The sequence below is a fragment of the Bos grunniens genome, chromosome 16 (genome assembly GCF_055505025.1).
Source record: "Bos grunniens cultivar Pamir isolate PY7600 chromosome 16, Bosgru_T2T1.0, whole genome shotgun sequence".
Lineage (NCBI taxonomy): Eukaryota > Metazoa > Chordata > Mammalia > Artiodactyla > Bovidae > Bos > Bos grunniens.
In genome coordinates, this window is record NC_141180.1 from 9,596,391 (window position 1) to 9,609,964 (window position 13,574).

Below are 13,574 nucleotides of genomic sequence, written 5' to 3' on the forward strand. Positions count from 1 at the left end.
GGATTTCTTGAAGATTTTTTCACTAAACATGATATTCTAAGCACTTTCCTTGTTACCTTTTTAGCAAAACATTTAAATGTTCCATAGTTTACCTAGCTCTTCTCTTGTAGTTAAACATTTTATTTCCAGTGTTTTGTGGGGGGTGGGGGAATGGTTTTTTCTAAATTTAGGGTCTTCATTTCCCATTAAAATAGGTTCCCAGAGGTGAAATCTCTGTGTTAATGACTATAAACATTTTTGAAGAAAAATATGTTGTCTTTTAACTAGGTATTTCTAGGTATTAATTATTCTTAGTTTTGGAAACTAAGTCACAAAAAAGTTACATATGTTGACCGAATTTGTACCATATTAATAACATTTAGCCATTATTAAGTATTAGCATAGTTGTTCTAAAGACCTATTTGTATTATCTCATTTATTAGTAATTCCCCAAACAACCAAACCTGAAGCTCAAGGAACTTAGATTTGCTTAAAGTCACACAGCTGTGAAGTTATAATAGAACCAGTTCAGACCCTTGCAGTCTGATTCTAAAGCTCATGCCTATAGTACTGCCTCCTTTAGAACCCAGCACAAGAGTTTAGATGAAGACTGGTCCAGGAATTAGACCTAGATTTCTGTTTCTGGGTAATGCTAGAGTTACTCTGAAGAGCAGGAAAGCAACAGCTTGACACAGGGACCAAAGGCTGGTGCACTGGCCGTTCAGGCCTTTACGCCAGTTCCCAGCTACAGACTGGCTGTTGCTAATCACACTGCCAGTTTGAAGATTATGTTCCTCTGCTTGCCCAAGCTTCTAATAGCCACCCCAACCCTTCACTGCTGTCCTGGATTGCCTGTCTTCTCTTTTGGCCCTTTTAAACTTACTAACTGGCAGGCTTTGAATCGCAACACACAGCCCCATTCCCTTCTGTCCTACTTTTCCCAGTCAGCACCTGCTCCATTACTTGCTATTCTTTTACTGTTTCAGCCAGCGATCTCAGCACTGTCAGGCCAAGGGGTTCTCTATCCTGTCTGTGCATCAGAAGCACTTGTGGAGCTTTTAAACAATTTGTATGCCTCCAGAAATTGTTAAGTAGGCCTAGAGTAGAGACCAAGTACATGTATTATCATAAAGCTCCAAATGAGTCCGATATGCAGCCAGACTGAGAACCTCTGCTAGGTATCACTGAGTGAAAAGATGATTATCTTAAAAAGAAGGAAATGTTAGCTGTTCTATCTCAAGTGCTTGCTGTAGACTTAAAGTCAAACACAGTACTTACACAATCTGTTCTTTGATGGCTGGAACTTGACCCTCATCCCTGTCAGCAGTAATGAAATTTAACAAACATTGTTTAATAATTCCTTGCTAGGAACTACAGCAGCACTAGACCTAAAAATGAGTAAATCATTATCACTTGCCCTCTGGATGCTCATAGTCTAATCCAGGAGGCAGCTACAAAAACTATAGTATATTGTAAACATTTCACCCAGCTATGTAAACAAAAGGGTTTGAGAACTTGCTTCCTGTGGGAGAGGAAGAAAGAAGTTTGTGAAATCTGCACAAAGGAGTTAATAACACTGTCATCAGAGCCTGGAAAAGAAGGGGTGGACTTGGCAAGAAAACCACGTGAACAGCGAGATGTGACAGTGCACACAGCTTGCTCAGGAAGCTGCGCGTCGTCTCCTGTAACAGGATCCTCGGGGCAGAGCCCCTGATCAGACTGAGAAGGTAGGGAGAGGCCAGATGGCAAACCTTCTAAAGAAAGGAGCTCCAAATGGACTGATGATTAGTGAACTCTGTAATTCCTCAAAGGAACCTACTTTCATGAAGCTTTTAGGGCAGTAGCCCAGTCTGTGCCACCATGTCATCAGATACCATGCAGCACTTAGGGTCCATAGGAGTTGGGGCTGCACTTAGTAGATGAAGAACTAAAGGCATGCTGTGTTTTAAGTCTAAAGGCCAATGTAGTGACTCGTATACAGCTGTTAAAAAGGCTGGATTGCATCTAAGTGTACTTCTATGAAGAGGTGTAAAGAGAAGAGAAGATGTTCAGAGAAGAGAAAATTGCAGAATGTGTATGTGTGTGTAATCTTTAAGTGTGATATACATATACCTTTGTGAGTGCTAATAGGTACATAGAAAATAGTGGAATACACAGCAGCATGAGAGTGAAATGAGATGGTTGAAAAGAAGACCTTTTGCTTGTTAACTTATTCCCCTCTGTAGCTGTTCAGAGAAGGGAAGGAAAGAAAAAGAGAAGAAAATTGGATGATAACATCCTGAAGAGGATACAGCTTTTCACATACCAGATTTTCCATTGGCCTTTAGTAGACACTTCAGATTTCTGCCACTGAAGTGTCAGAAACATATATTTGGTTTGTCTCTGGCCCAACTTTTCCTTCTCCCTGAATCCTGCCTTAGAATCTGCATGTTGTAAGACCCATGGTATTTTAGGACTTTCTGCCCTAAACATACTCTTCAGCTCAATTTAATGAAACTGATAACTGTCGGGGCTGTGCATTGACTGTGGACCTGCACTGAGGAGTGAAGCAAATGAAAGCTTCTTCTCTCCGGAAGTAGTAACAGTACTCAGGCTCTAGAAACATGAGTGTGAGAGCCATCACCAAACGCCACATGCTGCTGCTGCTAAGTTGCTTCAGTCGTGTCTGACTCTGTGCGACCCAATAGACAGCCCACCAGGCTCCCCCGTCCCTGGGATTCTCCAGGCAAGAACACTGGAGTGGGTTGCCATTTCCTTCTCCAATGCATGAAAGTGAAAAGTGAAAGTGAAGTCACTCAGTCGTGTCCGACCCTCAGCGACCCCATGGACTGCAGGCTTCCAGGATTTTCCAGGCAAGAGTACTGGAGTGGGGTGCCATTGCCTTCTCCAAAACACTGCATGGACTGGTCCTAATCATTAACCCCCCTTCTATAGCTTGTTATGATGACATGGGGCTTTCTAGTGATGATCTTTGTTGAAGAAGCTGTATCACTTTGTCTCTAAACATACCGTTGATGAGAAAAGTTTAGACAAAAGTCAGTTTGTAGAACTTCTCTGTCTCAAGGATAGGCTGTTTGAGTAGGGAAAAGCAGAAAGTAAAATGTACAGGAAAACTAACTGACCAGAGTTAGGACTTGTATTTATTTGAGTATAAATACAACTAAGTAGTTAAACTGAATTAAACATCAGAATTGTAGTACTGGGTAACTGAGAAATAAATGCCTTTTCCTTGTTATCTGAAGACTGGAACCCTTTTTCAGAAATCTGGAAAGCTCGGGAGAGTGAGAAAATACCATGTCTGTGTCAGGTCCTCAGGAGGAAGAAACACGAGGTTTATGCGAGTTTGCCTGAAGTACTGGTCCTGGCCTTAGAGACAAGGGGCAGGACAGATGGAGCAGAGTGCTCCCCACAGTGTGATTCATTTTGCATCGCATTTTGGAAACGTTCTTTGCCATTGTTTGCCTGTGGAAAATCATAAATTGTATATTAAGGTGGAAGGCACACGAGGCCTGATAACCTTAACAAGTAATTGATGGGACTACCTTTGTGGAGATTAAAAGCTGTCTCCATTGAACAGATGTGGAAACGGGCGAAGAGGTGAACAGTTGTACCCAGGTGACATAGTAAGCGATTATGCGGGAGTGGAGACCTGTGCACTCCTGACGTGCGGTGCCTCTCTGGCCCAGCATTGCTTAGAAGCATCACAGAAATACTAAGAGCAGCACTACTTAGGGAAAACAAAGTGTCGTTAACAACCCTGATGTCTTACTGTTACCTTAGAATACTTTGTAGCTGTTAGAAATGGTACAGATCTGTGTTACTGTGGGAAATGTTCATGATACATTAAGAAGCAGGTTACTAAGTATCTTGTACATCTTGGTCCCATTTTTATATAGAAAAGCTTGAGAGATATCATATGCATAAGTATAAAAAATGGTTCACCTGGATGCTTTTAAATTCTTCTTTTTCTGTATTTTCTAGACTTTTACAAGCATATGTTTTACAACAGGGTGTCTTAGGGGCTGGCAGTTAGGAAATGGGAAGAATCAAATGATTTATGTGATCCACACTGCGAAGTCAGCCCCTGGATGATTAAGTTAGCTATTGATATAATTTTCTTTGATGAGAACCCCGGGATATTCTGTAGCTTTCACCTCTGATTTTTGTGACCTCTTTGGTTTCTCAGTGGCAGTGCCCAGCAGCCAGAGCACTCCGGCCAAAGCACCCAGAGCAAAGAGCAGTCCGTGCACCTCCTCCCCGTCGTCGGCAGCCTGTGCTCCGAGCTGCGCCGGGGACCTGCCCCTCCCTTCAAATACACCTACCTTCTCTCTTAAGACCCCTCCTGCCAAGGCCCGGTCTCCCATCAGCAGAAGAGGCTCTGTGTCCTCCGTCTCTCCCAAGCCACCCTCATCTTTCAAGATGTCCATTAGAAACTGGATGACCCGAACGGCTTCCTTATCACCACCCGTCACTCCACCTGCTTCCGAAACCAAGATCACGTCTCCCAGAAAAGCCCTCATACCTGTGAGCCTGAAATCATCCCAGGCAGTGGCTTGCTCTGAGTCTAGAAACAGAGTAAAGAGGAGGCTAGACTCCAGTTGTCTGGAGAATGTGAAACAAAAGTGTGTAAAGAGTTGCAGCTGTGTGACTGAACTTGATGACCCCGTTGAAAAGCTTCATTTGGATCTGTGCTGCCTTGCTGGTGCCCAGGAAGACCTTGGGAAGGACTCGCTAGGTCCTACCAAACCAAGCAAGATCGAAGGAGCTAGTATGAGTGTCTCTGAGCCTCCTTCTCCTGCCAGTCCTTATGCTTCGGAAGGCTGTGGAACGCTACCTCTTCCTTTGGGATCTTGTGGAGAAGGCTCTGAAGTGGTAGGCAAAGAGAATAGCTCCCCAGAGAATAAAAACTGGTTGTTGGCCATGGCAGCCAAACGGAAGGCGGAGAATTCATCTCCACGAAGTCCATCGTCCCAGACCCCCAATCCCAGGAGACAGAGCGGAAAGACTTCTCCAGGCCCGGTAAGTTGGCAGCGATAGAAAATGCATTTCCTAACTTGGCCAGGGCAGGCACAGATGCCTTCTCAGAAGTCAGAATGCTTTTGTTTTTTTAAGTAAATCTTTTTATTCCTAGGATCACCAGGTTTAGTACATAAAAATATAGGACAAATATTGCATGGGACATATTTATACTAAAAATTTTTCATACTGCAATGTTATTTGTTTGAATTTCAAATGTAACTGCATGTGTCCTGTATTTTCTTTGGCAATCCTATTTACTCCAGTTAAAATCCCTTCTGTCAAAGTCCATACCCCTCAGCCCTTTTGCCCAATTGTTTAAAGCCTTCTTCGTCCTCTAGGATATCAATTCAAAAATAACTTCCTTCTTTGTTTGACATTATTCCCTCCCACAACTCCTTGCTTTTTAAAAATCTGCCTCACCATCCCCCAGCTCCTGCAACCTCTTTTTATAGATTTCCCTCCCCTTTTTATAGAGAAAGCTATAATTCATGGACAAGTTGCCAACATCCACAAATAGATTTTGATTTTGTAATTACAGCTTATGATTATTTAAAATAAAGCAAAATTAAGATACTTACAAAGCAGTTTTAAGTGCAGAATCCTTCTAGAGTTATATGGTTTTTTTCCAGTCTTTTATGATCATCTTGCTCACACTGGTATTTTTGGCAACTCACCTGTATCTCCCTTTTTTTTAAACATTCATCTTAATTTTACCTATCTTTTCATTAAACTTAGATAATTTCAAAAACAGATATTGCTGGCAGAAATACCTTTGTGAACCTTGAAAAGCTTGACTCATAATGATGGAGGCAGAAGTAGCTGTGAGCATTGGGTGAGCTGTGGGCACCAGTCAAAGAAAATAGAAGGCTTCTGCTACTCAGGTTGCAAGTTAAGGATGGAGGCAGGTTAAGGAAGTTTCTCCCGTAGCTCTTTCTGTATTAGCGAGAAGGTGGAAGAATGAAACCTGATCCAGGTATCATGACCAGTAAGATCTGCCCTTATAAAGAGCAGAGATTGGATAACCTTAGGCCAGTACTAATTTAACAAATGTTCATAATCCCCTCCTACTGTCAATAAGCCTATCCCCTAATTTTAGGAAAGATAAACTAGAAATATTTTAAAGATTACTTCAAACACAAAGTCCAAGGCCTTGCTATAGAGTATAAAGGGGAAAAAAGGCTGTAAGGAGTCTTTCTTCTCTCAGAATTCGCACTGTAGGTAATCTTTGCCCCTAGCCAAAATTCCTATTTTTTTTCAAGGGAGCTGGTCTGAGTTATGTGTTAGCAGAAAAATAATTTCAATAAAAAATTATTTTCATGAATGTGTACATCTTAAGGGCATTTTAAAAAATAGTCTAAATAAATAGATAAAAATATCTAAGATATTTCTGGCTTTATAATTTCAACCTTTTGAAGCTAAAGTTTCTTTAAAACATTTTTTTTCTTTATGTACATGTTGATAAAGACTTCAGAAAAGGGTAGTATCTGCCATTTGAAATACCTATCTCGTTTGTAAATTTGGAAGGCTTATTTACTCATTTATATCAAAGAGGATGGTAATTGTAACCTCTTTGGTTCCTATTATGAGGCTTAACTGGTACATATTTTCCATTCACATGAAAAATCTGTTTTCTTTTCATGCATGCTGCCTTCAGTTTTTCTATATTTGGTACAAATCAACCAAAAGAGACATTGCCATCAAGTAATTGAGACTGAAATCTGGCTACATAAGCAAATTTCCAGACATCCTAACTTAAAATACCCATAGTGATAACTCGCTGAGGTAATAGCTGAACTTTATCTTAGAAAATCTCTGAAATCTGAACTTTCTTCTTCTAGGTCACCATTACTCCCAGCTCCATGCGGAAAATCTGTACATACTTCCATAGAAAGTCCCAAGATGACTTCTGTAGTCCAGAACAGTCAACAGAATTATAGATTCTCATCTGAGTGAGTTAACTGAAGCTTGATTCATTAAAACAAGATAAAAAATTCAAGAGTGACTCTAACTCTGGTTTTAAGAAAGCTACCATTTCTTCATGTTTAGTGAAAATCATTTCGACTCCAGAGTTTACCTAGTCTGGTTCCACTACCATAGTTATGTGCAGCTTCCTCAGAGTGAACGCTTTGTTTAAATTTCATGGAGTAAGTTTGCCACTCTGTAACATTTTGAATGATGCATCTCAAATGATGTATCTCCTGTACAGTAGTGACATCCCAGTTTGTAGAGGCAAAAAAACCAACAAGGCTTGTCTCTTCTGCTCTGAGACTGCGCAGCTGAACGCCTCTGCAGGCCACAGCAGGAGGCCTGTCTGTGAAGGTCGACTGCCGAACGGGACCCTGGGTCTCTGCTGCCTCTAACACAGTAATACAGTTTCACATAAAATATATAACCTTTCACTACGTTTTTGTGGATTTTTTTAAGTATGTGGTTAAATACGATTTTTAAGATAAGTACATTTATATTGATTCAGTATTAAAATACAATCTCTTAAGTTAAAATTATCTTTATTTTAAAAACAGCTATAAATGTCAACTTGTTGGCGAAACTAGAACACTAGCAACGTTTGTCTTTTCTCCCCCCAAATATATATCCCGTATATGATCTGAGGTTTTCAATTTTTACTAAGCAGTCTACTGCGTTTCCAACCCAACTTCATGTTATGATTTTTGACATTTCCTGGAGGAAGATGTTTATAAAATCAGTAGTCATACGCTGAAGCTGGGGTTTGAATTTAGTCTTTGGTTTTTTAGGGGCTGCTACTTTAAAAAAAAAAAAAAGCTATCAAATTTTAAGAAAAAGTATTGATTTCTTATTGATATTTTTATAAAAGTGTAAGTAGTTCCTATACTGAAAATCCAGAACCTAAAAATTAAATCTTTGCTTTAACTTGATCTTTTGGATTCTCTTCATATACTAAAAAGCAGTGATTGTCTAGTAGAGCCCTGAGCCAAAAAGTCGTGGAATTTTCTCTATAGATATTTAACATAGAGTATATAGATGACTCTCAGTTAATAATGTGCAAAATATCTTGAATATCTCTTACCTTAACAGTTATGTATCAATAAGCTTGAAATGAACCATTGTTTTCTATTTTAGCCCTTTGTAACCTCATAGAAACAAGCTTCATGTATTTTCTATGTACTATGTCCTTAGAAGGGAGTCCCCTTCCACTCATGAAACTTGATTCATTTTATCCATTTCCCTAAGGACTGTGTAGACTTTATTCATATATTCTGTCATTTTAAAATGTATTCTTAATTATAACTCTGTAATTCCTTTGATTCTTGTAAATTAAGCTGTATCTGCAAAAACTACATAGGTCAATTAAGCATGGATTCTCCTGGTTTTATCCAAGGAGAAAAGTAAATAAAAGGCCACAGAAATGCTGTTTTTGAAACAAAGTATGGCGTAGCATTAACTGAATGTTTAAGAACTCTAGTTATATTTGATGTTTGATTTTTGAGTGTTCAACTATGGGAAGGTGTTATTTATGACCGATACCTGCCAATAACACTGTCTCTCTTGATTTGAAAGCCTGTGACCCATGAAGAAGAGAACTAAAGTAGATGATTTTCTTCTTTGTGTCTCTGCTCATCTCCTGACAGCTCTACTGAGTGAAATTGGGGATAAGTATGGCTGTCAGAAACTGCTGAGGGTCTAATGGGTGTAACATTCCCACTTGGAAAAGTAGTACTTCAAATAGGTGCTGAAGGTCAGTGAGCTAAGGTAATAAGCTAATAATTATCCCTACTTGTGTCCCTGTCAGACTTTGAGCTGCTTCTGAATAAAAAGCCTTTTACCTGATCTGGTGTTCTTTCCTGAGCTTTTGCATTAACCTAGAAGCAGTCTGTCTACACAAAAGAACTATAGTAGTAATCAAGAATCCCTTCTACTTGTTCATTGAATAAAATTTATTTATTCCCAAGGACATAATCTATCTAGCTCAGGCTGAAAGAAGTTTTAATACCTCTTGCTTGATCAGACCTTGAGCATTTAAGATGGCTTGGATTACTTGATAAAAGAGGGTGGAGTGATGTAGTTCTTTTTCTAAACAAGTATTTCCAGCCCAAGCTTTTCTATTTGAATACACTCCAAGCACTGTTACTACAAAGCTGTGTTAGAGTTTCCTTTTGGCTGTTTCAACAGGGGCTCTTAATTTACTTTTGGGAGGGTTGACTAATTAGTCCTTTAAAATGCCTCTTAATCTAGGCATTAAAATGCCTACACTTTTAATTGGTGATAAAACCATGTGTAGCTGCCTCCAGGGTTGCAGAAGGCAGATTCAGCTCACCATCCTTATCCCCAGCCTTAATGACTTAAAACTTTAAGACTTTTTTTGGGACACCCTGAATAGGAGGCATTTTTTAAAACCTCAACTGTCCAGTATGGATGTCTAGAGATAACTTTGAGAGAGAGAGAGGAATAGGGCTTCCCCAATGGCTCAGGGGGTAAAGAATCTGCCTGCAGTGCAGGAGACACAGGAGATGTAGGTTCAATCCCAGTCAGGGGATCCCCTAGAGAAGGAAATAGTAATCTGCTCCAATATTCTTTCCTGGAAAACCCCATGGACAGAGGAGCCTGGCAGGCTGCAGTCCAAAGGGTCTCAAAGAATCAGACATGACAAAGCATGCAGGCACGTCGTGCTCTTGTATAGGTCACACATATCAGTTTAACGTGTATTTTGAGAACCTGTTGTAGCAGACACACTGCCCTTAGGTCTGTTTTTCTGCTACTCCTAGTCCCTAGAGGGACTGGACTTCCTCTCACACTGTTCTTAAAGCAAAGGCCCAGCAGCCTCACAAAGAGAATCGGTTCCACAGCTAGATGGTGGGGGCATCATCTTACAGAGGTGCTTCGGAAGAGACCCTGGGAGAGGGTGTCAACTGAGGGGAGGGTGTCAACTGAGCGGAGGGTGTCGACTGAGTTGTGTCCTCCTTGGGGCCGTGCAGCAAAGCTCTGCTTCGTCATTCTATGAAGGACCGCATTGTGACCCAGCTGAGCATTGCACCGCTTCCCACACATGTCTTCAGAGGAGATTCTCTGCCTGCCCTCAGTTTGGGTCATGCCACATCACAGATTAACCGGTTACTCATTAAAGTCTTAGGAGTTGTGGGAGAACCAGTATTAGGCATGAGCTCTTCAGAGGTTGCTTGGAAGTTACAGGCAGGCCAAACACAGCGTTTTGTTGGATGTGAAATGAGTCAAATACTTCATTAGATCCAATGCCAAGAATACATGCCCAGCTTGTTATAAGGGACCCATTTTATCGTTTAAAGTGGTAGGAAAAACCTGTTTTTATTTCTGAGCTACGTTTGAGGGCATGTTGCAAAGTGTAAAGGTCATTAAACAATGATGTAAGGTGAACTCAGCCTTTAAAAACATTGCTGGGCAGCCTGTTGGGATCAGTATGCCTGCAGCAGATAGGTACAACACAGATGAGAGCTGTTACATTATTGAAGCACAGGCTTCTTCCATCCCCAAAGCTCCTCCCTCCCCCTTCCCTGCTAAGCCAGGGAAGAGGACTTCAAAGATATATAACCAGGTTCTTTATTTTGAATTTCAAAGGTTTAATACTCCATTTATACCCAGTTTCTCTTTAATTTCCTTAACTTGCTACATGCCCTTTCCTGTTTTGACATTCAAAATAGTTCAAGCCATTTTGTAGAATATGAATAGTACATTTCAAATGCCTTTGATTGGAAGGTATTCAATTCAGCCAACACTTATTTATTCATCACCTGAGTGCCAAGCCCTGTGTGAGGCACCTGGCACAAGAACTCTGCAGAGTTCTTGCCTTTACTTTTAAGTTGTCACAGGAGTCACTTTATATCTGTGGTGCTTCAACAGGCCAAAGCCACCATTTGAGGGACACAGGCAGATATCAGATTTTCAAGTCCTATGAATGAAGTCGTGAGCAGCTACAATGTAGCAAGTGCTGGCTAGATGCGGACTTCCCTGCAGCAGCTTCATTCACTGGCCACTTAAACCATCTTTAACTTTTCATGAGGATAGCAGGAAATGCTATCCTCATGAATGTTTTTGTTTCAAGTGTTTTGTTTTTATCTGACGACATTTTAAAAATATTTATTTGGCTGCGCCAGGTCTTAGTTATAACATATGGGATCTAGTTCCCTGACCAGAATTGAACCCAGACCTCCTGCATTCAGAATGTGGAGTCTTAACCACTGGACTTTTGGGGAAGTCCCCTCATGCATGTTTCATATATTCTTTACAACCTTGTTAAATAACAGTTAAAAACATGATCTCTAGGCTGAGCTGCCCAGCTTTGGTTTCCAACCCTAGCTGTGTGACCTTGGACAAGTTCCTTAACCTCTCTGAATCAGTTTCCATGGGCTGTGTGGTTATTACAAGTGCAGCTCCTAGGACAGTGCCTAATAGCACATACTAGCTTAAATTTATTGAATGATTACTGTTAGCTGTTCCCATAAGGTAGGGAGGGCAGGGGTTAACTATTTTTGATAAACGGATAGACAGGTTTAAGTAACTTCAGTAATTTCTGACTTATTCCTATTCCACTACAGTTGTAAGTCTCAAAGTTACGGGAACCAAATCAGAATCGCCTGGTAAGCTTTAAAAAAAAATGTCTCCTGGGTCTCCTAGTCTTAGCATTTTTCAAAAGGAGCAAAGAGGACTCTGGGGAAAAAAATTTCCTTTTCCCCACATATTTGAGATAAATGACTCTTACCACGTATATATGAAAAATACAAGGTTATTTCCTATACTGGCTCAGCCACAGTTTAAAGAGGCTATCATTTGCAGATCTGTATCCTGAACTCAGCCAAAGACATTGCTCACACCAGGCCACTCTCCCATTTTCTGAAGGCTGGGCTCATTTTTGCTACATTGTTTAAGATGTGTTGGCCTTTAGGGAGGAAGCTGCTGCTGGTCTGCTCTTAGAGCCAAGTCTTAATCGCTTGTTCCCCTATTGTGTTCCCTGGCCGGTGAGAGAGGAGGTGACACTCAAAATAGGCCATTCTGCTCTGTCAGTCCCTCTGATTTTGTAAGAAAGGTAGTTGCTGAACATCTGGCTGAGAAGTATCCTGGAACTCTAGATTCTTTTCCCTCGTTTGAATGAGATCTTCCCTGGGTTCTTTTTCGAGGCCAGTGGTACTTAACTGCCATTATCACATCAGTGCCAAAGTGCCAGCCATGAAGGGTTGCCCTTCGGTGGACAAACTCAGCACGGGTTCAGTTGGCACCCGAGTACCAGCCTGTGCTGCCGCTGTTGCTGTTCAGGACCCTGGTTTCCAGTTTATGAGAACTTTATCTTAGTAGGAGCTGGCATCTCCCTCTCACGCCGGACCTCTTCATGGGTTTTTGCTAAAGTTATCAATTTGGATGAAGATGTTAAGAGTTTTGAAGTCAGAGTCTAAAAGTAATTATACAAATGGACCCTTCCTTAATATATCACTAGATAATATATGTTACTGAAACAGCAAACCATAAATAAACCATCTGGCCTTGCTATATTGACACAAAGTTAGCAAATACTGTCATACATCACTTGATAATCATTCAATACCAGCCTTTGCCTCTTTAATTTCTCTTCCACCTTTTTCCCCATCACCTATGGTGTACTCAAACACAACTTTCCAAGAGTTATTTGAAAAGAAGCATTATAGGATTTATTAAGTGTAACAAATAAAAAAGATACAGAAACTTAATTAAAATCCAGTAGGCATTGTTGCTCCTTATAATAGGTTAACATTTGGCCCAACACTTAATGTCAAGTTGGAAATGCTACTGCCATAAAAACCTTATTGAATTTTTCTAGCTTTATGTGGAAGTTAAGATTCTGAGTCCAGAAACCAATGAGTTGACTAGCAGACAAGTCGAAATGAATATTAGTAACTTTCAGTGGAGAAGAGGATGTGCATAATAAACATTTCTCAGCTCCCTAATTAGGTAATGAAGTATTGGCCTTTAAGTGTTGCAGCTATAATTAAGTATTTGGTTTTGGAAAACTACCTCCTAAAACCAAGAAATGTCAGTGACAAAGTGTAGAATTCTACATAAGAGTGCCTGCAGGACTAGGAGAATTAGAATGTGGTTTTTTGATTATTAGGAATGGTTTCTATCCCAGCCAATTCTTCTGTTCAATAAATTACACACAGGGAGGATGCTGTTAAGAGCAGCTTGTTAACTTGAGTTATCCTGTGGTGTCCTCATGCCTTCCTGTTTACTTGGACAGCATTTCACTGTTTCGTGTTATTTTGGCCAGCTGAATAGTAGATGAAGCCAGGGTTGTGAGTTTGATTCCCAACTGGGCCTATTCACTTCACTCTGTTCTGTGGCCACAGGCAGCGAGCATGTCACAGGCTTCCCCTAGCCAGCCACCCCACGGAGGGGGCTGGATAGTGTTGAGGCTCAGGATGAACAGACTCAGGAGTCTGTATCCTCGGTGCACACATCCTGAAGGCATTCTGAATTCTGGTCTTTCCTTAGTTCTCCCTATCTGAAGAACCAAGTTTATAAACCTCTTAATCAAACTTATAGACTTTCATGCAATACACACATAAGTGACTATAATTGTTACCCACATTTTGACAGAT

The 13,574-nt window shown here is 40.6% G+C and overlaps 1 protein-coding gene across 1 annotated transcript in view; it reads left to right on the top strand.

Moving 5' to 3' along the window:
• The window catches only part of DTL (denticleless E3 ubiquitin protein ligase adapter), a 50,304-nt gene extending 41,499 nt beyond the window's left edge, over nt 1–8,805 (top strand). The window contains exons 14-15 of the mRNA XM_086343306.1: nt 4,166–4,998; nt 6,837–8,805. Coding sequence (XP_086199432.1) covers nt 4,166–4,998; nt 6,837–6,935 — 932 coding nt within the window. The 3' untranslated portion in view covers nt 6,936–8,805. The remainder of the gene's footprint in view (nt 1–4,165; nt 4,999–6,836) is intronic.
• The last annotated feature ends 4,769 nt before the right edge of the window (nt 8,806–13,574 follow it).